Source organism: Hemicordylus capensis, chromosome 4, assembly GCF_027244095.1.
Source record: "Hemicordylus capensis ecotype Gifberg chromosome 4, rHemCap1.1.pri, whole genome shotgun sequence".
NCBI lineage: Eukaryota > Metazoa > Chordata > Lepidosauria > Squamata > Cordylidae > Hemicordylus > Hemicordylus capensis.
In genome coordinates, this window is record NC_069660.1 from 87,562,962 (window position 1) to 87,590,748 (window position 27,787).

The 27,787-nt window shown below is 44.6% G+C and overlaps 1 protein-coding gene across 2 annotated transcripts; it reads right to left on the reverse strand.

The window, feature by feature from the left end:
• Positions 1-1,233: 1,233 nt before the first annotated feature.
• On the reverse strand, positions 1,234-27,751 carry LRRC41 (leucine rich repeat containing 41). Of its 2 annotated transcripts, XM_053247262.1 has the most exons (10): positions 27,436-27,751; positions 26,308-26,394; positions 24,798-24,868; positions 21,244-22,432; positions 16,366-16,617; positions 14,652-14,816; positions 14,046-14,144; positions 13,096-13,218; positions 5,086-5,161; positions 1,234-1,571 (listed from the first exon to the last, which is right to left on the reverse strand). In XM_053247262.1, exons 1-10 carry the CDS (start codon positions 27,545-27,547, stop codon positions 1,340-1,342), a joined length of 2,406 nt encoding a protein of 801 aa, XP_053103237.1. In that variant the 5' UTR covers positions 27,548-27,751; the 3' UTR covers positions 1,234-1,339. The 2 variants fall into 2 exon arrangements, with proteins under 2 accessions (XP_053103237.1, XP_053103238.1); XM_053247263.1 differs by lacking the exon at positions 13,096-13,218 and having other exon boundaries at positions 27,436-27,695.
• Positions 27,752-27,787: the final 36 nt, after the last annotated feature.

The window sequence follows — 27,787 nt, forward strand, 5'->3', positions numbered from 1 at the left end:
GACAGTTTTTTTTTTAATGGTAAAAAAATTGACATACATGACATACACAAATTTAATTCTTTGCTTTCCCAATGAATAATATGTACTTAGTACAAAATCAAATAGGTTTTGGATTTGTAATCCAGACTAGTTCTGTTCATGCAAGAAGGGAATGATAATTTTTGTTAACTGCAAAATCATGTCTCTGAAGACAAAGTGACCTTCTGTGATGTAGTTTTAGCCATTACACCAGTTACAGAAGGAAACACATGTTCTACCATTTCACTGTCTGGTGTATACTAGTCTTGACTAATTAAGAAATAATAAGTTGGTTTATAGATCATTCTTAGACTTTCTTCTTTCAGTATGATTTTTTCCACCCATTTGAGCTAATTTTGTGTACAAATTAGACTTCCTCAACTTCATTATAGAAATTTAACCCACATCAAAGACAAGCAGTAGTAGTGGCAAGGCAGTCCTCCTGAAAATGCTGAAATCCTATTGCTGAATGCCATAAGCTTATTGGCTCTCTGCAGTACTATGGAGGGATAATCTCTGACAAGTGTCCCATATGTTATGGCCATTGATCTGTTCTGAAGAGCAAAACAGAACCTGGATTGTGATTCTACGCACTGTTACTTGGGCATCAAATTTAGTGAGACTTCTAAGCAAACATGTTTAGGACCAGGCTGTTTGACTTCAACTCTCAGAGCAGTTGACATGACAGATATTGGGGCTGGGACATTTCAAATGGAAATGATCTATTTAAATACTATTGGTCTATGACCGCAATAAAGTTTCTGTTCTATTTAAATACTTAGTTATACTTGGCTTTGAGGAAGAGTTTGCAAAACCTGATTACAAATAGGAAGAATTAGCACTACTAGTGGGCCTGGGCACAGAGCATCTGTGCCTCTAGCTGGCCCGTCGGTGTGGCCGGGCCCGCCGCCTTGCCTCCGTGGCCGGGCCTGCTGCCGCCGCCGCCTTGCCCACCACGGCTGGGCAATTCTCCTGGGTGTGCCAGGACCAATCAGGCGCCCCCGCAGCCCAGCCAATCAGCTGGGCTGCCGGGACGCATTTTTCCTGGGCACACCCAGGAGAAATATATAGATAGAAGATTGTCCACATGAAGGCAATAACTACCTATGGTTTTTGTAATATTACAGTGGGCATAAGATCTGATATGCAGGATCTAGAGTTACTTAAGTTCTGTTCCTATCAACACCCAAAGAAACACAGTTGCATACTGAAGAGAGAGTGGAATGGTTGCTATTGCCAGTTACTACAACTGTCTAAAAACATTAATCTGAATTGTTAATTAATAAGCATCTTTATTAAAAGATTGTCCCATAAGCATTTATTACATCACACTGATGTAGTCAGCAAAGGCCTGAGAGGAGTCCCATGTGTCACTAACCACAGTGCACATAGCTTTCAGCCGCCAAAGAGCCTCTTGAGCAGTTACAGCATCTTGGTCTAGCCAGTTCTGATAGAGGCACAGTTTGAATTTTAGCTGTTCTCCACGTTGGGCAATATAACTCTCCAACTTCTTAGCAAATTCCAGGAGTCCATCTGGTTTGATGCAGTTGGAGCTGTAGGATAGGAAGAGACATGGCTGTTCATCAGTTAATTTGATGCATATGAAGTAATTCTTCCCACCTTCGTTACTGAGGCTATTCTCATGCTCAGCGGAAAGCAGGCTAAAGGAGCCCAGCCTGGTTTCCACTGTGTGTGAAAACCACCGGGAGCCACAGTGGCAAATCCTCTTTGGTTGCCTGTTGCTTAACCCAGGTTTCGGGTTAACTGCTTGTGTGTTGCCATGGCATAGCTCCGTAATGCAACGATTTATGAGTAGCTTCCCCACTGGCACTTGTGCAGTGCCTTCTGGGACTCCCAGGTACCAGGAGGTCCCTGAACCCCACCGCTCCAACCGGCTCCATGATGGAGCCGGTAATTGTCTGGGCGGCCAATCAGGACTCCCTGCTTGTCTTCAGGGAGAGTGGGTCAAACCTGCTCTCTCCGCAAACCCCATTCAGGCTCTTCACATGGATCATGTATAGAGCCTTACTGTGTCCTAGAAAGAACTTTAAAAGTTCCACATAATTATCAATATAAAACTAGGTTGAAGAGAAGGGCAGTGCTAACAGGCACCAGCATCTGGTCTTTGCTGCTTGAACATACTAAGGCTCTAGACACGATCAGTATGAAGAGCATGAATGGGGTTTGGGCGGAGAGTGGGTTTGTCCCACTCTCCCTGGGTGGTTGGATTGTCTGCCCAGACAATTACTGGCTCCATCACAGAGCAGGCTGGGGTGGTGGGGTTTGGGGGCCCCCCAGTTCTCAGGAGTCCCTTCTTGGTTGCTGAGGCCAGGGACATCTCATGGGTTATCCTCTCTCAAGAGCTCCAGGCAGGACACAAAGTAAATAGTTAAAAAACTAAGCCACACCCACTAGAGCCTGACAAACCCACTCTCCGCCCAAACCCCATTCAGGCTCTTCACACTGCTCTTCTTACACAAAGGGTTCAAAAAGGGACTATGTCCGAATACCCTGAAACGGCAGGCATTGCCGTTGGTGGAGTTGCTCTAAGCAGAAAAGGGCAAAATATCTGAGTCACATCCTCACCAGCATAGGTTCTTATGAGGTGTCTCGCTCATGTTACCAACAGTGCATAGGTTACCCTCTTGGGAACTACATACTGTCCTTAAGGCATTGCATGCTCATTCTTTTGAACCTTTGGCAGCTATTCTGATCAGGATCTTATCGTTTAAATTGGCCTTTTTTGGCTGCCATCACTTCTGCAAGGCTCATCTTGGAGCTGCAGGCGCTGTCTATAAAACAAGTCATATTGTATATTTCAGAAAGAGGCTGTCAGGCTCATTCCGGACCCCTTCATGAGGCCAAAGGTGGTGTCCCCCTTCCACCCATCGCAAGATGGGTTCCTACCTTCATTCTGCCCCAAATCCGTCCATCCTATGGAGCGGAAATGGCACAAGTTGGACGCTAAGCGATGTCTTAAGGTCTATATTAGACACTCAGCCTCATTCAGATTGTCAGACGCTCTGTTTGCATTCCATGGGGGTCCCAGATTCCTCGACCACTATTGCAACGTGGATTATAGTGTGTATATCGTTGGCCTACGAGGTTCAGAAGTTGAGGCCACCAATGCATCTCTCTGCACATTCTACTAGAGCAGCAGCAGCGTCAGTGGCGTTTTCCACTAATGCACCGGTTGAAGAGATCTGCAAGGCGGCCACCTAGGCGTCGCCTTCCACTTTCCACAAACTTTACAAGATGGAGGATTTCACGTCTGCCCGGGCAACCTTTGGCAGATGGGTCTTGCAACAAGTTCTTCCTCGCTAGTAGACCAGAGTGCTCCCACCCGAGTTGGACAGCTGTGGTATGTCCCATGAGATGTCCCTGGCCTCAGCAACCGAGAATGGAGCATTGGTTTCACTTACCGTGAAGGCTTCTTCTGGTTGCTGGGGCCAGGGACATCTCAGCCCACCCAGTTGTGATTTTGCGCTCTGGTCTACTTCTGTTGAAATGGTGGAGACTGACATTTAGTTCTACAGTTGGTTGCTACACTCTGTTATTCTGGAATGTTTAAACCTCTTTATTCTGACCTGCTGTTTTCTACTGTTTTGTATTGCCTTTGTCCTCTTATGTCTCAGCCCGAAAGAACTGGGGCGGGGTTATCCCTCTCAGGCTCTAGTGGGTGTGGCTTAGTTTTTTAACTATTTACTTTCTGTCCTGCCTGGAGCTCTTGAGAGAGGATAACCCATGAGATGTCCCTGGCCCCAGCAACCAGAAGAAGCCTTCATGGTAATTGAAACCAATGCTCCGTTTTGGGCAGCCTCTCAATGCCAGGAGGCTTGTTGTAGCCTCCCATTCAGGAGACTACTCATGAGTTGTTGTGGCACAGTGCCACGGTGACACACAAGCAGTTAACCTGCTTTTCAGGCGCTCCTGTGCCCAAAACCTGGGTTAAGCAGTGGGCTATCCAAGGGAGGTTGCCGCCGCACAGCTCCTGGTGGTTCTCCTGCACAGTGGAAACCTCACTGTCTTTTTGGATTCCCTTATTGGCCATTGTGGCTGGGGATGATGGGAGCTGTAGTCCAACAGCTGGAAAGCTGAAGATGTGCAGGCCTGGTATAGACTGAGGACCTGTTTTGCCATCTGTAAACAAGCTGTTAGTGTGTTCATAAGGAAACTCACTTTCTTCCCACTGACCACTACTTCATGGCAAATCATTTGGTCAGTTCAAATGACTGCAAATGTGTTAGTCATCTGATCACTACAGGAACACATTTTCTGAATCCACTGTCAGACACTAAAAGTACTGCCAAAACAGGTTTTGCTGCACTTCTCTGCTTACACATTAAAAACACAAGGAGGGAATAGAGGAAAAAACCTCTTGAGTCTGAGTGTGAACGTACACCATACCAACTGCCCAAGTAGTGTATACTTGTGTAATCAGCAGCTGTACAGCTTTAAGGTGTGGGTAGGAAGAAATGACTGGCTGACAAGCTATACCATCCAATGCCAACGTTTGTGACCAGTTTGGGCTGCTGCACACACAAAAGGTAGCAGTGTTGCAGAAGTGAGGAGTTGTGCAATGACTTAACACAGCATGAAGACACTTGTGTTGTACTACTTCTACTGGAAACTATGGAGGTAATGCTGTGAAAGTGCCCATGTGCTGATTTAGATCATCACACAACTTCCCACTTCCATAACACCAACATAGCTGCAACCCTGACTATTCTGTCTTATTTTATGGCTTTACTCCAGTCACAATGATTCTGTATCAGCCACAAAATTCAATCCTCTTGTTTACTGAAAATGAGGGGAGGGGTAGAGACCCAGCAATCTGCTTAATATGGACCAACAGTCATCTGAATGGTTTGGGTACTTAAGTACAACTATTTTGTGGACTCACCTTAATCAAGGTTAAAAAAAAAACCTACTCGTACCAAAATATGCAGTGTAGGAATGAACACTGAGGCACAAATGTAATTGAATCTTCTAGTAAAGCACTGCCATTCTCTCCCTTACCTGCCAAAAATGACTGAGAACTCTGTCTCTAAGGGAAGGGAAACATACCTTACATCTAGATGACAGATGGTAGAGGATGAATCTTGAGAGAAAATATCAGCCAGTGCAATCAACCTGTGATTTCCTAATAATGGGAAAGATACAATTTGAGTATATATAGGAAAGCAATGATAGAGCAAAAAGATGTATGCAGATCCAGTACTGGCAAATTTGGCAGAGATCAAGTGGTTTGTGAAGTGAAATGCTGGAAATTGATTGTATGGTAAGGAAAACATCTCTTCTACAGATCTCCTTTGCTTCTCATCTCCAGCACCACATAATGCCATCTTATCGGAGGGAATTAAGTTCCTAGGCCAAGGCTTTAGCCAGTATTATTTCTACTACTATTTTATCCCACACTTTCTCCAAGGTGCTCGGAGTGACATACATAGTTCTCTCCCTGCCTCCCCCTCCCATTTTATCCTCAAAACAACACTGAAGATAACTTTCTTACTGGTGACTACCTGAGGTCAGGATTTTTCTTGTTTACCAGATTCAGTATGGGAAAGAAACGTAGCTCAGTGGAAGAATATTTGCTTTGCATGCAGAAGATCTAAGGTTCAATCCCTGGCATCTCCAGAGAGGACTAGGAAATACCCATCTGAACCTTTAGAGAGCCATTGCTAGTCAGTGTGGGCAATACCAAGCTCAATGGACCAATGATCTGACTTTGGGAAGGAGAACTGGTCTTATGGTAGCAAGCATGAGTTCCTTTTGCTAAGCAAGGTTCACCTTAGTTTGCATTTGTAAATACACAAGACTCACTTACAAACGGTCCAAGATATTCCCCCATAGGAGATGGGGCCATAGCTCAGTGGAAAGGGTCCCAGGTTCACTCCCTGGCAGCTCCAGGTAGGGCTGGGAGAGACTCCTGCCTGAAACCTAGAAGAGCCACTGCCAGACAGGGTAGACAACACTAAGCTAGATGGATCAATGGTCTGACTTGGTATAAGATAGCTTCTTATGTTCCTATCTTAAATGCAGAGGAGGGGGGAATATTGAGCTGGCTAGTCCAGTTTTTCTTGCTACAGCAGCACCACTCTGATTTTGAAGGGGTCAGGTATTCACTTAGAAAAGGCAGAATCTGGCTTAATTCCAGATTCCTTAATGAGACCCACTGTAAGCCCTGCTGTGACGAACTTCCATTTGGCTTCCCCACCCACCGTGCCCTAGAGCTATTGCCAACATTTATTTATTTATTTATTAAACTTCTATACCGCCAAACTTTCGTCTCTGGGCAGTTAACATAAAACAATTTTTAAAACAAAAGTTAGAGCAATGCAACAATTTAAGAACAGCCATAAAATTAAAAACAGACAGTTTTAAAAAGCTGGGAAAGCTTGGGTGAAAAGATGGGTTTTCAGGTGTTTGTTTTTTTACATTGCCAGAGATGGGGATTGTATCTCAGCAGGGAGCACATTCCACAATCTCGGGGCAGCTACCAAGAAGTCCTGTCTCTGTATAGCCACCAAACGAGTTGGTGGTAGCTGGAGAAGGACCTCCTCTGATGACCTCAATGAATGGTGTGGCTCATAGTGAAGAAAACACTCTCTTAAACATCCAGGGCCTAAGCCGTTTAGGGCTGTATAACTAGCATTTTGTATTTTGCCCGGAAACATATTGGCAGCCAGTGAAGATCCATCAGCAGAGGAGTAATGTGGTCTCTCCGAGATGACTCAGAGACCAACCTGGCTGCCGCATTCTGAACCAACTGCAGTTTCTGGACTATGTACAAAGGCAGCCCCATGTACAGCACATTACAAAAGTCTAGTCTGGAGGTTACCAACAAATGTACCACTGTTTTCAAGAAACGGGTGCAACTGGCATATCAGCCAAAGCTGTTAGAAAGCACCTCTGGCCACTGCCTCATCCTGAGATACCAGGGAGAGGTGTGGATCCAGAAGTACTCCCAGACTGAGAACCTGTTCCTTTTGGGGAAGTGTGACCCCATCTAGAACAGGTAGCTCAAGATAGTCTCCGGAGTTCTGACCCCGCACAATAAGTACCTCTGTCTTATCTGGATTCAGCTTCCGTTTATTCTCCCTCATCCAGCCCATTACTGCTTCCAAGCAGGCATTTAGAGAGGATATGCCAGCTCTTGAAGAAGTTGACATGGAAAAGTAGATCTGGGTGCCATCAGCGTACTGGTAACACCTGGCTCCTCAACACCATCTGGAATCTGTCCGAGAGGTAGGAGCGGAACCACTGTAAAACAGTGCCCCCAACACCCTCAGACATTGCAGAAGGATACTATGGTCGATAATATCCAAAGCATTTATGATTTCTACCAGGCTGTCTACAACAGCCTCCCTGCTAGATAGAACAAGCCATGTTGGACAAGGGTCAAGAACACAAGTAGTAGGCCTCACCGCTCCAAGTAGCTTGTCCACATCCTCAGGAGTCACAAACTGAAACCGATCCAGTCGAATCACATAAGAGGAGTTGCTGGACACCTCCAGTTCAGACATCAAATTAACTGTGGAGTCTCCATCTAGATCGGCCTGAATCTGAGAGCTTTTATCTGCGAAAAACTCTTTAAACACATCCCAGCGGGTAACTGATGACTCCAAATTCTGGTTCAAGAGAGGGGAGACGGATACTAGTCCCCTCACAACCCTGAACAACTCTGCTGGATGTGAACTTGCAAAGGCAAAACGGGCAAAAAAGAAACACTACTTTTTGCTCCCTAGGCAGCCTTTTTGCTCCCTAGGCAAGTTACTTCCCCGCTGCGCCATTAGGTAGCTACCTAACGATATTTTGCTCTTTCCTTCCTGCCCCCTTTCCCTTTTGAGTAATAGTGTAAGCCATCTAATAGATCAGAGTCCTTTTGGAGTCTGAAGGACAGTATACCAAATATGATACAATACAGCAGGAGACTTCCTCTTCTACTCTTTATATAGCACTTTAAATTATTTTAAAATTAAGCACTTAATTTATGCTAACTACCTTCCATCGAGCAGTCCTATCAACACTGTTACCAAACATGGAAGTTACCTAAACAATGCTGACTACAGTGTTTCTACAACACATTTGCTTGACGAGGTACCTGTATAGCAACAATGGCAAATATTTTTTTATTCCAGGAGACATTTGAAAGTAATGGTAATTCAGATGTCTATAGTTTTCTGCAGTTTGTACAGGTAGTTGAGTGCTGCTCTGTATTTTGCACTTTATGTTATTTTGAGCTACTTCATTAATTTTTTATAATTTAGATGATGTTGGCTGCCTTGGGTCTCTCTTGATAGAAAGGTTGAAAAAAATCATTTTAATAAATAAGCCATCAAAGAAAGTAAACTAAGTGACACGCTGCAAGGGAAGGCCACAACACCATAATATGCTGATACTGCCCAAATCTATTTCTCCATTATTAACCTCAGGAAATAGGATAACTTCCCTAAATGCCTGCCTCGGGGTGGTAATGGGCTAGATGAGGGATAAACTGAAGTTGAATCTGAATAAGACTGGGATACTGATTGTGGGGGGTGGGTCAGGACATAAGAGATGGTTTAAATCTACCTGTTACAGATGGGGTTAAACTCCCCCCAAAAGAATGTGGATAGCTTAGGATTGCTCCTGGTTCTGAAACACTCTGGTTCCTCAGGTTGAGGCAGTGGCCTACAGTGCCTTTTATCAGCTCCAGCGGATGTGTTGGCTATGCCCACTGATGGTGGGAAACAACCTTAAATCAGTGATACATATGCTGGTTAGGGATGTGCATAGAACTGGGTGTGGATGGCTCGAGGGGGTGGGGGTTGCCACTGAAAGGGTGGGGGAGGGTGCACTTATCCCTCCCCAGTGTTCATTTTCCTTAAAAGCCTTCGGGGCGGCAGTGTATCTCCCTGCTGCCCCTTCCCCCTCTTTGGCCGGAAGTACTGGGTGCTTCAGACGGTTCAGACATCAGACGGGCGTGTGCACGTGATGTGCACACATGCACCCAGTACTTCTGGCCAAAGAGGGCTGGAAGAGATTGTGAGCCCTCTGGGGACAGGAATCCATTTTATTTATGTATTATTTCTCTATGTAAACCGCCCTAAGCTATTTTTGGAAGGGCGGTATAGAAATCAAATAAATAAATAAAAGGGCCTCCAAACAGGTTCGTGCATATCTCTAATGCTGGTAACCTCTAGGCATGACTACTGTAATGCACTCTACAAGGGGCTGCCTTTGTATATATTCCAGAAACTACAGTTGGTACAGAATGCAGAAACCAGACTGGTCTCTGGGGAAACCTGAAGGGACCACATAGCTGATTTTAAAAGAAATGCACTGGCTGCCAAAATGTTTCCGTGCAAAAGAGTGCTGGTTATTGTCTATAAACCCCTTAATGGCTTGGGTCCAGGGTATTTTACAGAGCTCCTTCTTTGTCATGAACCCTCCTGCCTTTTAAGATCATCTGGGGAGGTCCGGTTACGGTATTACGGAATTTGCTCCCTGTCAAAATAAGAGCATCTCCATCTCTGATTGCTTTTTAAAAGTCTCTTAAGAAAAACCTGTTTTCTCATACTTTTAATTGAAATTAATTTTAAACCTTTTTTTATTCCATGAAATTGCTTAAACTGTTTATTCTGTGAAATTGTTTTGTTTTCACTCGTTTATATTTGTTGTTTTAAACTGTGTACACCGCCTAGAGATACACATCAGGTGGAATATAAATGATACATACATTCATTCCCAGCTCCAGATATAGTAATGGGAGATGCTATGTGGGCTCAGCTTTATAACCCGCAGAACTTCATCCCATATTGAATCTGACCACCTCTAGTCCAGAGGACAAGCAGCATAGCTTGCAATTATAGTACCAAATAAATTGCAGCACTCAAACAGGAGCTTTTAGGAGCCCCAGTTCAGAACAGCACCCCTTTCTAAGCTTAATAGTCCCACTGTTTTAATGGGTTACTAGCTTAACCCACGCAAAGTACCTTCGCGTTAGTACTTGATTGCTCCCCTCACCCCCTGCCACAAGCCCCCTAAGATCGGAGATCTCTCCACCCTCACCTGAGCCGCACACCTGCTCCTCCTCTTCCATCCGGTTGCTTCTATCCCCCTCACCCCTTTTGGTTGTGGCTGCAGCATTGCTGGCGACTATTGGCCAAGCTGCAGCCCCCTATCCCCAGAGACATCCCCTCCCTCACCCAAGCCCTGCTCCTCTCCACAGGAGCAGCAGGAGCAGCAGCGGTCGTCTTGGCTGCTCGTTCCCCTCAGGCCGCTGAGAGGCCAGAGCCCGTCACTTGCCTGCCTCCCTCCCTCCCATGGCCTCAGTAGCCCCAAACAGCAGCAGTGGATGACTGGGCCCTTCTTTTCTGCCAATAGGTGCTGCCATGGCCGCTCGTTCCCCTCAGGCCAATCCCTCGCCCTTCCTTTCTCTCTTCCCCTCCCTTCTTTTTCTCTCTCTCCTTCACTTGCTCGTCCCCTCTCTTTCTTCCCCTCCCCCTCTTCCTGAGTTAACAGCTCTTGTTCATCTTGTTTCCTCATCTAATTCACACAACAGCAGCCTCCTTCTCCTAAAGGGGCTCTTTCCTCCCTCACGACCCCTCTCTTCGCAGACCCCTGCCCATTTTTTTATTTTTATATATATATTTACATATATTTACATATACATATACATATACATATATATACATACACTCATTCATCTCCTCTACAATCAAGAAAGTCTTCGAACCAGTAACAGTGGCATTCCAAATGAGGAGCCTGTAACCATCACAGGCTCCTCCACCCTATCTGCATATGGAATCCACACTGCCCAATCAGGTGTTTCTGTTCACAAACTCTTGTGAGAGCCACCATGCACGGGATTAGCCACAGGTACACCTTAGACAATTATTTATACACACACACACACACACACACACACACTAGCTGGGCCAGGCACAAAGCATCTGCACCTCTAGTTCTCTTCTGCCCACCGCTGCTTTCTTTCCTTACCATTTAATTCCCCGCCCGCCTGCCGCCTTCTTCTTCACCTGTCCGCCACCACCGTTTTCTCCCCACCGTTCCCATTTTGTTTCCTACCTCACCCACAAGCCTGTCCACCTGTACTTTCCTCTCCCCCTGCTGCCAGCTTGCTTGCGAATAGGAATGTGCACAAATCCGTGGTGGAGTCTCCCTTTAAGAGCTTAGGGAGGGTGCACATACCCCTCCCCTCGCTTTCCCCCCACCAGCATCTGTTTTTTATGCATCCTATCAGGGTGGTAGCATACCTCCCTGCCACCCAGTTGCCCTCCTTTTCCGAATATGACCGGAAGGTGCTGATGTGCCTGTGTATGTGCCGTGCACGCACTTGCGCTGGTGCATGCAGGCGCATCAGCAACCTCCAGTCATATCCAGAAAAGGAAGGCAATGGGGCGGCAGGGAAGTACGCTGCCACTCCAATGGGCTGCTTAAAAAACCGACACCAGGAGGGGAAAAGCACCCTTCCCCCCGCTTGTAAAGGGAGACCCCCGCCGTCTTTGAACCACCGTGTACATCCCTACTCGAACTCTTGTGAGAGCCGCAACGCATGGGATTCGCGATGGGTATGCCTTAGAGAAATAAATTTTTTATATATATATATATATATATATATATATATATATATATATATATATATATATATGCGCCACTAGTTTGTCACTGTGCTTTCCTTCCCTTGCTGCTGCCCGCCTCCTCTCACTTTTCCCTCCTCGCCCCTGCCAGCAGCGTTTTCCTTGCCCTCTGGGCACGGCGCAGCTCCCCGCCTTTTCTCACCTTTCCCTCCCTGCCTTTTTCTCGCTTTCCTTCCCCGCCAGGTGGCTCCACCGCCTGCCTGGGCTCCCCTCGGCAGTGCGGCTCCACCACCTGCCTCCTCTCAACTTTCTGTCCCTGGCCGCTGGCAGCGCTTTCCTTCCCCGCTGGGCACTTCTTCCCCCCCTCTTTCTTCCTCCTCCACCCAGTGGCCAGGCCAGGGCCCGCCGCTGCCTCCTCAGCCCAGCGGCCGCTTCCTCCTAACCCTAACCCTCTTGCCACCCGCCCTGCAACCTTCTGGGCCAGTTTGCTTCTCCCCCTGCTTCTCTGCAAGAGTTCCTTGCAAGAATTCCACAGCTCTCACGAGATTTCTGTGTTGCATCCCCCTTCATCCACGCATGGACCATCTTTGTGAAATAGATACATAGAAGATAGATTCTGAAACTAAGAACCTGCCTACTGAAGAACTTAGAATTTAGGAGCAAAGGTAGAAAGCCTGGATAAAGGCAGATAAATGAGAACAGACATAGTTCTCTTAAGCACCCTAACTGTCATATTGAGGTTCTGTACACAACCTCCTGTTCACTGTACACAACCTCCTGTTCTGTACACAACCTCCTGTTCACTGCTCTGAAGGGCTTGGGGAAGGCAGGAGCTCACCTGCCTTCCTGACTGATGAGCCGTGGCCGTTCTTGCCTTTGCTTACGCTGCACGCCAACACAACCAACGGCGCAACAAAAGTAAGAGCTGGGAGCGGGAGGACTTCCCCCTCCCGCATTCCAGGGTGCCCTGCACCAGGAGTGCAGCGGCTGATCGCATTAGAGCAGTTGCTGCGCTTGACCTGGCCACGTTTCCCCCACCCACTGGCTTGCTGCTGGAAATGGCAGTGGGCCAGGGGGTGGGGAGCTTTTTGATCCAGTGGCAATTGTGCACATAATCGCCTGCCAGGCTGAAGAGAATCTAAGGTTTGGTTAACAGATGGGTCAGAAAGTCAGGCTAGAGGAGGTGGAAGCACCAGGAACAGGAGCTATCCACAAGAGCAGTCCAACCCAGCCTGGGCTGGGCTACTCATGTGAATCGCCTCCATGTCTCAAACTCTGGTAGGCAACAGCCTAATTTTCAAATGGGAAAACTCAAAATAGATTGCCTGAAGCCATCTACCTATGCCAGTTGAACTTTAAAGAGAGAAGACAAAGTAACAGCAATCAACACACTCACTGAGGCAAGTACCAACATTCTTGATAGTCTTGAGGTCCATCCCTATAACTGAGAAGAGACAAAACATTCCAGAAGAGCCACCAAATTGTCCTTACATACCAAGCCTATTTCCAGGGAGTTTCAAGCTTTTCAAAGAGGAATTCTTCTTCACAATGTTTATGATGTTGGATAGAAATTCAGCAGTACAATTTTCAAACAGCCGACAAAATGAAAAGGTGATTTCTATCACAAGACAAAGACCAAAAACATATTTTTATGTATGTGTGTATATAAAATATAACACCACACACACACACACACACGCACGCAAAGAATATCATTGCCCAAAAGGTTTAAATCTAAGAAACCTGAGAAGAAAATTGAGGTATTTGTCTTTTCTATTATTTGCTATGTGAAGTCAATTTCATTGAACAAGAACAAAGTCTTGTAAGGGGACTTACTTCTAAGGAGGACTTACATGGTTAAAATGGATTATATAGCACTCCCATTTTTTTTCTCCCATTCTAGGCTTTGTGCCTTTCCCCATAATATCCTTGTCTCTTCTCAAGTCCATCTCCTAAGTCCCATCAGGAAGAGCTTCAAAACCGAAAGGAATTCAACACCAAGGATGAAACACAAAGGAGAGCAAAGCAAAGCTCCTCATGCTATCAGATTAATAATTCAGTTGGCATTTCACAGTCTCTGAAATACAGGATGACCATGAGAGTTATAAAGTAAAGTGTGCCGTTGAGTTGGTTTTGACTCCTGGCAACCACAGAGCCCTGTAGTTGTCTTTGGAAGAGTACAGGAGAGGTTTACCATTGCCATCTCCCGTGCACTATGAAATGATGCCTTTCAGCATCTTCCTGTATCACTGCTGCCTGATATAGGTGTACCAACAGGGATTCAAACCGGCAACCACATGCTTGATCGTCAAGCATTTCCACACTGAGCCATTAGGTGGCTATAGCCCTCTTTATAAAGACCATGACCTCTTTATACTGGCAGCATACAATAATGACTACTGACATATAGTTTGGGGTAAGAACAGACAAGTGAATTTGCCAAACCTTGAAGAATGGGATCCTGCAGAAGAGTTAGGACTTCTTTTGCATGGCCAGAAAGGTTCACATCATGAAAGCTGAGCTTCTTCAGGCTTGGGCTATATTCTGCACAACAAACAAGATATTATGGCAAGTCTCTTGCTGCTTAAAGATTTATTGTTCAGTAGCATGCATGACAACTGCATAGATTTGTCTTTTCAGCATCTCAGTAGAAGGTTTTAGAATTATCCATCCAGCCAATAACCTGGATGGTTTCAAGAGGGGTTTGGATACATTCATGGAGGAGAGGTCTATCAATGGCTACTAGTCTGAGGGCTATAGGCTACCTCCAGCCTCAGAGGCAGGATGCTTCTGAATATCAGTTGCAGGGGAGTAACAGCAAGAGAGAGGGCATGCCTTCAACTCTTGCCTGTGGGCTTCCCGGGGGCAACTGGTGGGCCACTGTGAGAAACGGGACACTGGACTAGATGGGCCTTGATCCAGCAGGGCTATTCTGTTCTTAAGCTCTGCCTATGGGTTTATGTATGAATGTGTAGGTGCTGAAGATATTAGCTACTTCTCAGTACAACTTCCACAGTTGCTGGCCAACTGTGCTATAGGCTTCTGTTGTACCTTTGAGGGCACACAGGAGAAGCCCAACTTCTTGGGGGCAGGAAACTGCAACACTGTCTAGAGAGAGACTCTGGAGAGAGCCTGAGGCTTTCAGCACAGGCACCAGGAGACTTGTTTGAAGAGGTTCTCTAGGAAATCTGATCTCAAGATGTTCCAGATGGCTCTCTAGATGGGAAAGGGGAAAGAAAGGATAAAACTGCTCACTAGTCAACATCTTCACACTTTCCTTAAATTCCACAAAATAGCCATTTAAATATAAGTGACAACTAGATTTTTTAATATCTAGATTTTTTAGATGTACAGTTCAACACTTTGACTCTGATGCTTGAACGCAAATCTCCACAGCCCATTCCCCAACTGAAAACCCACACTTACAACTGAGCTATAAACACTGCCAGAAGCTCACGAAATCATAGTTTGTTGGCTCCAATAAGTGAAGCTGAAAAACCCATGCAGTCTCTTATGACAATGACAAATATGTATATACTACTTTCCCACCAAAGTTCTCACAGCGGTTTACTTAGAAAAATAATAAATAAGATGGCTCCCTGTCCCAAAGGGTTCACAATCTACAAATAAATAGGGTAGACACCAGCAACAATAACTGGAGGGATGCTGTGCTAGGGAAAGAAGGGAGAGTTGCTCTCCCCTTGCTAAACAGAAGAGAATCACCACTTTAAAAGGTGCCTCTTTGCTCAGTCAGCAGGGGTACATAAAAACATGGTCCCTTACCTTGACATGAAAGGGAGACTAGTCAAGAGCCCCTGACTTGGCCAGGGGCACTGATTTGTAGTCAAATCACTTTGGGAGCATGGCAGAGACTGAAGCACATTTGGTATGTGCGGAGTTATCTGAAGCTAAGAGTCAGGTCCCAAATCAGACTGCATTTGCCCCTATGCTCTCAAAAAAAAGTTCAATCCAGATGTGGATGTATCAGTAAACAGGAGTAATGGACTCCCTAATATGTTGGCAGTGCAGATTGTACAGAAGTGAAATACTTTACTGCTGTAGTTACTTCTGGAGCAAACTGTTGATGCTTGACAGGGTAGATACAAATGCACCCTTAGATAAAAAGGGTGCATAACATTTGAAATGAAATCCTGTTCATATCTAGAAATGAACAAGCGACCACTTCAACCTTCTTGAAACGAAGTTAAGTGTGTGAATCAGTGTTGCATTAAATCAAGCTATTTGAGTGGAGAAATGCTTTGAAGTTAACACAAAGTGTACGTGTAACAGCAAGCGTTGCCACAAGGCATCTCAAAGGAAACATTATGAGACTGACAGGTGGCACTGTCTCAAAGAGTGGCAAGTCAAGACTAGAGAGCTCTCTTTGGCTTTTCTATATTAAGGACAGCGATAAGAGTGTAGAAAACAACATCCAATTTCTCACTTAGAGATTCAATTCCAGTCCAACCATTTGCAATTTCATTCCCAGCATGAGTTAACGGCAAGAGCAAACCTGAATACCGGCTATGGTACATGTTCTAAAGCCTGGGTCCCAGATATTGCTTGACTACAACTCCTCTCATCCCCAGCCACAATGATGGGCTTTGTAGTCCAACATCTGGGGACCCAGATTTGAGACCCTCATTCAAAATATAAAATAACCAGGTTTGTAAGAGAGGATTATGTAGTCATGGTTCTCAGTTAACAAACGGAACATCTCCACATAATTGACACTCAGGAAGATCACACATTATAATGGCAATACCTGGAATTTCTTCTTCAAGGGATAATGAACCCAAGCTCTCTTCTTGCCTGTTCCATTCCATTGGGGTTCTAAGATCAAAGCTGATCAAGAGTTTCTGAAGCAATGGAACAGCACTCAAAATGGAATGGACAAGATTCATGCAGGGGACATATGAGAACATGTCACTGATGCACATCACACGGAGGCAGTAATCACTGTGGCGAGAAAGGGCCCGGAGTCCAGACAGGATGCTGAAGATATTGGGACCTAGACCTGGAACCACATTTAAAGGCCGAAATACGAAAGGGAAACACACATGCAACATTATTATTTCACTTAAAACAGATGCACACTTTATACAAACTTCCAACAGAGACACTGATACTCAAGAGTTTCAAACCTGCTCCACATTACAGGAATAGACAATAGAACTTTGGGGTCTGCAAAGCTTGCTGAGGCCCTTCAGAGAGATTAGATACACTAATTGCAAACCAATGGCTAGGTAGGTAATTTTGCGAGATCATTGCAACAGATTTCCCCTAAGCTTTATCTAATCTTGCTTATTTTTATTTATTTATTTATTTATATCCCACTCTACCTCCGAGGAGCTCAGAACTATGTACGTGGTTATTTTTAGCCTCACAACAACCCTGTGAGGTGGGTTAGCCTGAGAGATACATGACTGACCCAGAGTCACCCAGTGAGTTTCATGGTTGAAAGAGGATTAAAACGGGTCTTCCCAGTCTATTTCCCCAAGTTATGAAATAGTCTCAGTGTCCCTTATAAGCTAGAGCAGCATTGCACAGTTCCTGTCCCAAATACCCGATACTCCTAGTGCAGCAGTTCCTAATCGTTTTTAAACAAGTGTACCCCTCCTGTTGCAAACTGCCAGCTCAGATACCCCCTAGGGTTTTTTTTAGTGTGTGTGTGTGTATTTATACTCACATACCAACACACATTTAAAGATTACAGCTATAAGACTGACTACACCATTCAATACTATCGACCATAGTATCCTTCTGGAACGTCTGAGGGTGTTGGGGGTGGGAGGCACTGTTTCACAGTGGTTCCGCTCCTACCTCTCGGACAGATTCCAGATGGTGTCGATTGGAGTTGCTCTTCAAAATCTGAGCTTAAGTATGGTGTCCCTCAAGGCTCCGTACTCTCTCCAATGCTTTTTAACATCTACATGAAACCGCTAGGAGAGATCATCAGGGGATTTGGAGCTGGGTGTTACCAGTATGCTGATGACACCCAGATCTATTTCTCCATGTCAACTTCTTCAGGAGTTGGCATATCCTCCCTAAATGCCTGCCTGGAAGCAGTAATGGGCTGGATGAGGGAGAATAAACTGAAGCTGAATCCAGATAAGACGGAGGTACTTATTGTGCAGGGTCGGAACTCTAGAGACTATTTTGATCTGCCTGTTCTAGACGGGGTCACACTTCCCCAAAAGGAACAGGTACGCAGTCTGGGAGTACTTCTGGATCAACGTCTCTCCTTGGTTTCTCAGGTTGAGGCGGTGGCCAGGGGTGCTTTCTATCAGCTCCGGCTGATACGCCAGCTACGCCCGTTTCTCGAGATCAATGACCTCAAAACAGTGGTACATTTGTTGGTAACCTCCAGACTGGACTTCTGTAATGCGCTCTACGTGGGGCTGCCTTTGTATGTAGTCCGGAAACTTCAGTTGGTTCAGAATGCGGCAGCCAGGTTGGTCTCTGGGTCATCTCGGAGAGACCACATTACTCCTTTGTTGATGGAGTTACACTGGCTGCCAATATGTTTCGGGGCAAAATACAAAGTGCTAGTTATAACTTATAAAGCCCTAAACGGCTTAGGCCCTGGATATTTAAGAGAGCGTCTTCTTCGCTATGAGCCCCACCGGCCGTTGAGATCACTTGAGGAGGTCCATCTCCAGTTGCCGCCAACTCGTTTGGTGGCTACACAGAGACGGGCCTTCTCGGCTGCTGCCCCGAGATTGTGGAATGCGCTCCCTGCTGAGATACGATCCTCCCCATCTCTGGCAATTTTCAGAAAACACATCTCTTCAACCAGGCTTCCTCAGCTTTTTAAAACTTGTTTTTAAATTGTTCTGATTATTTAATTGTTGTTTTATGATGTTTTTAATTGTTAATCATTGTTTTATGCTTTATACTTTTTGTTTTAATTATTAACTGATTTTAATGGTGTTTTAATGTAAACCGCCCTGAGCCTTTTGGAAGGGCGGTATACAAGTTTTAATAATAAAATAATAATAAAAATACTCCAGTCACTGGCTTACATCCAGATTAAATTATTCATAAGCAGTCTTATTGAAATTAATGGGACAAATTTGTTCTCCATCCACAGCTGGGAAACAAAGAGCATGGCTGTCACAGGGAGAGGCAGGAGGATTCCGAGTATCTCCTGGGAGCCCTTCAAGTACCCCTAGTGGAACCCCTGTCAGGAGCTGCCAGTACCCAGTCTACTCACCATCACACTTCCCTCTGTGCCACCACCTGTGCAGCTGTTTATCTACATACGGGGGCTGTAGTTTGCATGTGCGGTCTCATAATATAATAGGAGTTTGGACTACAGTGCTGGTGGCCACAGAAAAAGTAAACAAAGGTTCCAAAAGAACAGTGTTGAAAAGGGGGAAAGTTGGAAGAGGCAGCCATTGGGTGGGCCTCTCAGAGAGTGAATCCAACAGACAACTATTCAGCCACTTACTGATGTATGAAAAATAAGGTTTTACAGCCTGGGCAGTGGCCTCACGCTGAAAGAGACATTTTGAGAGCACTTCTAGCAGATATTCACAAGCTAGGGATGTGCACGGAACCCATTTGAAGAACCGGTGGTTCTGCTGGTTCGAAGGTGGCGGGGGTCTCCCTTTAAGAGTGGGGAAGGGTGCACTTACCCCTCCCACCGCTTTCCCCCCGCCGGCGTCAGTTTTTTAAAAAGAGTCGCAGGTGTGTCGGCAACTTCTGGTCATATCTGGAAGACGAGGGCAACGGTGTGACAGGGAGGTATGCTGCCGCCGGCCTGATGGGCTTTAAAAAAAACTGATGCCAGCAGGAGAAAAGCGTTAGGAGGGGTAAGTGCACCCTCCTTCCACTCTTAAAGGGAGACTCCTGCCACCTTTGAACCGCCCCGCCACGGTTCTGTGCACATCCCTATCACAAGCTCACTAAATACGGCTTAGCCTGTTCTTAATGCTCATTAATTTACACTTCAGATTATCAAGGTCAGTAAAGCATGGATTTCCCCATCTTCTAAAGAGTCCTGATGGATGCAGTAGCAACTCTAATAAGAATTGTGAGCTGTGACTTTGATAGTGGCCAATTGTGTCTGTGCCAGTGCTTCTTGGACAGAAGCACCAGCTTGCTCCATTGATTTAGGAGATCTGTGGCCACCTTAAATAGTCTATGGCCACAGACCAATACTTGTTATTTTAGAGCACAACTCAATCGCCCTGGTGGGCCGGAACCAAGCACAACGTGGCATGCATGATGCAGAGGCCAAGGCCAATTTTTAGCACATTACTACTTTAAAATTAAAAATATTAATGTGATTATAAATTACTTGTGGATCCATTCCCCTTGTCAAGGATCCTACAGTTTTAACTGAGAGTAGCCAGAAAATAGGTCCTGTCCCTGCTCAGTCAGTGGGGGCCCCCACTGCCAGCCCCAAACAAATGCTGTCCTCTCCTCTCCCTAAATTGCTGTTGCTTTCAGGCTGCAATTCTAGGCATGGGAGTAAGCCTCATTGGGTACACTATGGAACGTATTTATGAGTAAACATGTATAGGATGGCGCTATAACGCAGTTTCCAGCTCCTGTGTTGTTGCAGGATATTCCTAGCTGGGGCCAGTAAAAACATCCCCATGGGCCAGATCCAGCCCCCAGGCCTTATGTTGTGTGGGCCTGTTTTAGAGCAATGGTTCTCAAATAAATCTGGAACGCAGATGTGGATTCACAATGCTCCCATAAACCTATACTGAAAGAGTGGCAGTATGCCACTCACTGCGAGTATGCAATCGCAGAGAGAGGGTTGGATTGGGCTGGACTTTTAAACCATTCTTTTAAGATGTGTCAATTTACCCTTTTTGCGCTGGGTTGCTTCAGGTGCCAGGTTAAAATCTTCTTTGTCCAGAATGTATTTGCATATAGTAATGTGGTGTTCTACTGCTGCTGCCAGTTTTTACTGCTGCTGTTTGGTTCACTTTTTATTGTTTATTGGTTGCAATGTTGTTTATTATTGAAAGCCAGCTTGCAATTCTTTCACTGGAAAGCAGAGTATATTTTAAAAACATGAACATACATTTTAGGAAAGCCTTCGGAAGTGTAGAAGGCTCTCCTAATCTGGATTATCAGCCGTGAACTAGGCCTCAATTTATGTAATGGGGAGAGAGGTAGTTCAACTATTCCTGTCTGAATTTCCCAAGGTTTTTGCAAGTGCTGTCTGACATCCTGACTAACGCTGTGGAGGTCCTGCATGCAAAGCATCTCGGCAACATTTATTAATCTGGAATCCTGCTGCATGGGCACTTGCATAGAGGAAGAGGGATGGATTTTCACTGATCTCTCCTTCCCCCAGAAGCATTCTTTTAAATATATTCCTGTGGGCTATGTGATCTACAGGGATATATTTTCATGGGTTAAAGAATGCTCCGGGAAGAAGAAATAAGTGGTGAAAATGGCCACCCCTGTGCATCATGCAGCTGGACTCTGGGTTACTAAATGCTGCAGAGGTGATTTGCATGCAACACTTCTGCAAAGTTAGACAGGATGTCGGCCATGATGTCTGGATTGACAAAAGTGCAGTTGCAAGCTGCCAATGTTTTCCATACTTCCTTCAAAACTTCAAACGCATTTCTATTGGGAAATTTATCTGAAGTCAAATGTTTGATTCATTACTCACCATTCAAAGACAGAACAAGCTTCTCTAAAGATACCCAAGAGCTGAGCAGGTTACCCAGCATCTGACATGTATTCCTGGTCAGAGGGATGGAGAATACTTCCAGAGTAGACACACTTCGGAAGTGACTTTTTGTTTTCAGAGAAGTGATCCCAATGGGTCGGGCCCCAACTGTGCAAACCAAAGCAGTAGCGCTGGTAGCCTCTGCTGATGGATGGGAACATGTAGCAGGACTCTCTGTCTCCTCACTGTTCTTTTTATTAAGCAGTGCTTCTTCTTCCTTTTCCCTTGCTATTGCAAAGACAAAGTCATAAAGGTCTTCAGAATGTGTAGAGGTTTTGCTGCTCCTCTGATGGCAGTTGCGCTTTGCAGCCCTGTACCGCTTTTGAGGCCTTATCAAAGCAGGGACCTCTGGAAATGTTTTTGCTGCAGAAAGGCTGAGAGATCCCTTTTCAGCATTACAACTCTCTGAACTTGCACCGTGCTGCGTTCCACTCTGCAAAGGATGGCTATGCAATCTGTAGTCCACTGAGTTTTTAAAAGTCTCTGTGCACACCAGTTCTACTGCATTTTCAAAGCCTGGAACAGATTCTTGAGATACACTGGGCAATATTTTCTCATTTCTCACATCCTCATCAGTACATGGTCCTGTTGTTGATGTGTGAAACATCCGGCTGGAACCAAAAAAAGATTTATGCTCTTGATCTGGCTTTTGGCTCCCATTAACAGAAGTCTCTCTGCACAGATGGCAAAGGCTCTTTTGATCCACAAGCGTCTTTCCTGGGTGCCAAACCCCAGCACTCATTTTTAGAATGAGGACTAAAAGTGCTGGGTCAGGATCAGGCCAAGAGTACATAGCCAGATGAGTCACAGCCCCATGATGAATCAAGCGATGAAGGAGCAAACTCAGTTGTTGTCTAACCGACTGACTAGATGAGAGGAGATGACGGAATGTCAAGGATCTGAGTGAGACAGCCAAGTTTTCCAGCACCCTCTGGTTGTGTTTAGCCATGAGCTCCAATACTCCCTCGAGCATGTTGTATACAGTAAGCTGAGTAACATGCTGTGAAGTGTGTAGCAAGGGCAAAAAGCAAGGGTCGCTCAGGCGCTGGTCTGAAGACACATCCAAGATACCACGCAGCACATTGGAGAAGAAAGTTTCAAGGAACTTCTTCCTCCAACACTTGATGCTCTGGAATGAAATCAAACTAACAACTGTAAGTGCTTTGTGCAACCCCATCCTAGCCATGTTTACCCAGAAGTAAGTCCCACTACTCCCAATAATACTTACTCCAAATATGTTTGCATAGGTTTGCAGTCTATCTAACCAATGATGGACATACACTGGCATGCCTGGGGACATCCAGGGCAAAAGGAAGAAATGAAACAATATTGCTCCACCTTTGGAGTGAAACAATCGTGGCTGACATCCAGACTAAATTACCTCTGAGTAGTCCTATTGAAGTTAGTTAGTTCTTTAGAGTAACTCCTGAGTAGTACTACTGGGTAACAGTCTGGATGTCAGCCATTATTCTGAAATATCTTTGCCTAGCTGCCAGTCACCACAATGGTTCTTGCAGTTAAAGCTGAGAACAGAGACAGAGCCATAGAATGCCTTATTGATTAATATAAATCTCAATCCAAAGGTTTCACTAATTACCTCAGATCAAACCTTACTCTACAATCTGTGAAATCTGGATGCCTGAAAACAACCCCATAGTGGAGGTAAATGCATATATGCCAATAAAAGTATGCATACTGTATATAAATATAATTATAGGGAGATTTAGAAGAATGAACAAAAGAAGTTGCATTTCCAACTGACTGCCTAATCCTTTTGTGGGACTTTAATGGACAGTGATGACCTGGCCTTTCCTCAGCAGTTGGTTTACATGAGGAGAATGATATTCCAGTTAGTTCCTCAGGAAATCTAAATACTAAAAATGGAATGAAGCTGAAACTAAATCTCTTTACACACAATTTTTATGGAAGTTTAAGGGGTAGAGTAATCCTACTCACAGAAAACTATCATTCCAAAGCAAAAGCTAGGCTAAAGCTTTCCTTTTTCATGTGGAAGATATATATATTTTTAAATGGAGGAACATTCAATAATGTGAGCCCTCATCTGCAGTCCGAAGGAGTACAAACCCAGCACAAGATTATCACCTCAGAGAGAATATATATTCCATTTTCTTTTTTCTACTTAGAGCCATACATCGTCTTGTAAGCAATACAGAGTGCCATTAGACTGAATTCTCTCTAAAATTATGGTGAAATATTGTATGACTTTCTGGCAATTAGAATCACACATCAGTTTTCAATGACTGATATAGTACTTAGGGATGGTAACTATGCTCAGTACTAGAGCATCTGCTTTGCATGCAGAAAGTTCTAGGCTCAATCAATAGCATCTCCAGGTAGAGATGGGGAAGACTCCTACCTGAAACTTGCTGCCAGTCTGTGAAGACAACAGTGAGTTGAAGGTCTCACTCAGTATAGGGCAGTTTCCTATTTCCTGCTTCTTAACAGATAGCAGAGGGCCTAGGCAATCTCAAATCAATGATTTTAGTAAACAAATCTATAGTTTCCATCAGATTCTCCTGTTTAATCATTTGCTTCCTTAATACTAACTTATCTTGGTTTCTCATTTACCATTTTTCTACAAGTTGGGACTATCCAACATAACAAAACCGAAACATTTCAACAGTGGTGGTAGTAGTGGGGTTGTTTATGTTTTCCATCTATGGTCCATGAACTAACAGCACAATCCTCAGTGTGTTTCCTCAAACTTAAGTCCATCTGAGTTCCATGGGACTTACTAGCAAGGAAGTGTATTTAGGACTGCAGCCTATGGGCTTAACATACAAAAGCTAGTACTCATTGTCAGCCTTGATGTCAATATTAAAATATACTAATATATAATTACATTTTGTGGGGGAGCAATCCATTGTGTGAGCCTCCAAATACTGTATAGCAAAGATGAAGGCTTACTACCCCAATAAGAACTAGGCCTAAGAGAAGGCTGTGGAAGGACTCAACACTTGCTGCAAAGGATAAACACCCCAGTACCTTTTGGAAAATATTTTCATTAGGAACCCAAGGAGTGAAGCAAATATATTATCTGCTTTAAAACACACCCATGCTTAGATGTGCTGGACTAAGCATTGAAGAACAGGCCTAGGAACTAGAAACAACAAAGAGCTTTTGGGTTAGATCTGTCAGGGATGGTATAGAAAGTTATAGTTTATCTTGCAGTCTCTTGTTACGAGAGAGAGCTAGTGTTAAATGGTGGACTATGAGAAAGAACAGCCTTTGGCAAGTAATAGAAAATAATGGGCCCCGTAGCGAAGCAAAGGCCCTATACTGGCTGCCTGCAATTAAGTCCTTGATGTAATTTTTCAAAAGATAGACATGTATGTAGAACAAAAGCCACCAGTAAAACTGGTCCAAAAACAACACCATTATTAACAGAGGTCAAAGACCGCAGCAGACATGAAGATGGGAAATGTGTGGCCTACTCAGGTATTCCTGGTTTGTTGGTTGCATCCTTAACTTACCTCTAATCTGGATGGTTTGGTTTTCATGATGTCAAACCAGAGTTTGCACCATATAGGCTGGGTTGAGAGTCCTAAGAAAAGAAAAGAAACACTCAAACATTAAAATGTAATCTATGCAATCAATTGCACAAACACATGCACATGATATATGGTTGAAAACAATATAGTAAACATAGTTTACTATTTTAAATAGTAAACTATTTAAAACAAATTTTCTGTCATAGATTAAAGGCACCTATTTTAAGAATAGTACACATCATTTTCACTATGAAAGAGCTGCTTCAAATTTAAAAACTGAACAGGGAAGTTTGCATAATTTTGCAACTGTGGATGCGTCTTTTAGCAATCTATCTCACATATGATGGAATCCCAACCACATTTGCTCAATTGAGTTCAGTGGGATTTACTTCCTAGTATGTATGTTCAGGATTGCAGCTTCAGTCACAAAGCAGGTGTTCTGCATTCAGAAACTGGATGCTCAGACAAATGGTTTCCTCAGGCTATCCAGTGAATTCTCAGCCAAGATGAGATTTGAATCTAGGCCTTTTTCATCGAACTGCACTATTCACTGCTTGAAGTGCCTTATGTTTTGGAAGCACCTTGAACACACCTTCAAGGTGTTTTGATGTTTTGGAAGCACTTTGAAGTGCCTAATGTTTTGGAAGCATCTTGAAAAAGCACCTTTTACTAGTTTCTGAATTTTTCTTTGAAGACTTTACTTCAGTAAAAGTAACAAGGCACAGATCAGACCCAGGCCTATTTAGCTTCAGCAGGGTGGCCACGTTATGCATCCTCAGAGGATAATCTGGGACCAGTTATAAAGACTGACTAGTCCAAGGTTACCCATGTCCAGGGATTTGAGTGTAGGTTCCCCACAGTGAAAACTAACACTAGACATAGCACAATCACACTGGATCTAAAGCTGCACTCTTATAGCAATAGCAATAGCACTTACATTTATATACCGCTCTATAGCCGAAGCTCTCTAAGCGGTTTACAATGATTTACCACACAACTGCATGGGAGTAAATCCCACTGGACACTGTGAGACTTACTTCTGAATTAACATGCATACGGTTGTTGTTAAAACTATTGTTTCTTGTCCTGTGTTCATAAGACTTTTGCTAGGTTTAGTCGTTTTTACAACAAACAAAAAAAGTTAAAACTATTATGTTCCCAAAAACTATTATAATCCCAATTGCTCTTGATCTGGCTGAAGCGCAACTGAGCTCAAAAAGCATGGCGACTCCAGTCAACACCTGCCAACCTCAGCAGCAATGGAAAACCACTTGACCCACTTCACTGACACTTTAAGGAAACAGAGGAAGACAACTGGCAGAGGTCTGTCTTAATCCCAAAAGGGATTAAGTTTACTGTGATGAACACAAAGTATATAAGGATATAAAATGTGTAAACGAGAAATCAAGTGTTTGTTAAGATCACAGAAATGATGTTAACCATCATTTATTCCTACTCTCTCCTGCCCATTCGCCCACTAAAGATAACTGACCTTTTTTCACAGCAGTCTCCTCAATTCGCTCCAGGTAATAGATGTTAAGCAGAGGCAGGATGCCCTGGAGTACTGGACCTGGAAGCGCTGCAGGGGGGTGGGATTGATACAAAGCTTTATTTCAGTTATAGAGAAAGAACAGTTTTAGATGAATAGGTTACTCTTTTCCTAATCTAATGAAGTCTCTTGAAGCTGTTTTTGCTAAGTAGGTTCTTCAACTTGTTCTTCAACAGTAGCATTTTGAAAAGCAAGCAGCCACCATAGGCTGATCTCCTTGTTACAAGAAGGTTCTACTCTGCCATGTAAACTAGGACCTCACAGGCTATAAGATGTTCCTGCCAAATGGGTAAGCTAAGGAGATTTCCTTCTCCACTCTTCTATGCTGAATTTGCAGTAACATTTTGTTTTGTTTATTACTTTTATCCTTCCTCCAAGGAGCTCGGGATAACATACAAGGTTCCCCCCCTCCCCTATTTGATCCTCATAGTAGACCTTACCCATGGTCACCCATTATCATCGCTGAGGAGGGATCTGAACCCTCATCTCACTGGTCCTAGTCCAGCATACTGTAACCACTACACTACACTAGCTCTCCATCTTGGCACCCAGGTGACATGACCACTTTGAGGACAAACTATGAATTTGATATCAAATTCATAGCTCAGTCCCAAGAATTTTTAGTCAGACACAGTCCTACTGAACTCAATTGGACTTCCTTACAAGTAAACGAGCATAGGATTGCACCCGAATATTTAATGTACATTGGGGCAAAGCTGGGGAAACCAGAAGCAGTCAAAGCTCAGTAGAGCTTTGTGTGTATAGGAGTAAAACAGCGGGTTCTGAAATCACCCCGGTGTATATGCAGTACCAGAAGCAGGTATTTTTAAGCTTAAACAAATCGCCATCCGAACATTAACTACTGTGGTCAGGGACCGTATGCAAAACAAGGAGTTCTCCGAAATCAATGTATGCTGTACGCCAAATTCTTAATATACGCGCTCCATAGAAGCCCTAATCCCGATCCTTAGCGTCCAGTGGGGCAGATTCTAACCTATCAGAGCCTGGGGATCTTAATACAGGGAAAAATTAGGACTTGACTCCAGTTATTCATCCTCTTTCCCTTCTTACCCCAGACCTCTCCTTCCACGTGTCCCATGATAGCGCTGACCACCACTCCACTTAGCTCAAAGAGGCTGCGGGGAATTCGACCGGCCTCCTCCTCCCCAGACTGTGTCTCCATCCTGCTCAGGCGATAAAACGACGACTCGGGATGGATTACGCCATCTTGGGGAGGTCACTCATTACACCACGGACGTATGAAGCGGCCATTCAGAGTAGGTCAAGCATTCTCGAACCGGCGCCATTTTGGCCGATCCGGTGACCATATTGGTAGAGTCATGGATCTCATCTATGACTCCTAAATACAGGCGCCATGTTAGGTGCAGGAAAAAGGGTTAGGCGTGAGAGCCATCTTAGAAAG

What these genes read in the sequence shown, in the direction of transcription:
- LRRC41 (XM_053247262.1), bottom strand. Translation starts at nt 27,547, where the DNA reads ATGGAGACACAGTCTGGGGAGGAGGAGGCCGGTCGAATTCCCCGCAGC. An exon ending in GCAGGATCCCATTCTTCAAG is followed by an intron (nt 13,219 to 14,045) that starts GTTTGGCAAATT and finishes GTCTTGTGATAG; the next exon opens with AAATCACCTTTTCATTTTGT. An exon ending in ACTCCCTGGAAATAGGCTTG is followed by an intron (nt 5,162 to 13,095) that starts GTATGTAAGGAC and finishes TCCCATTATTAG; the next exon opens with GAAATCACAGGTTGATTGCA.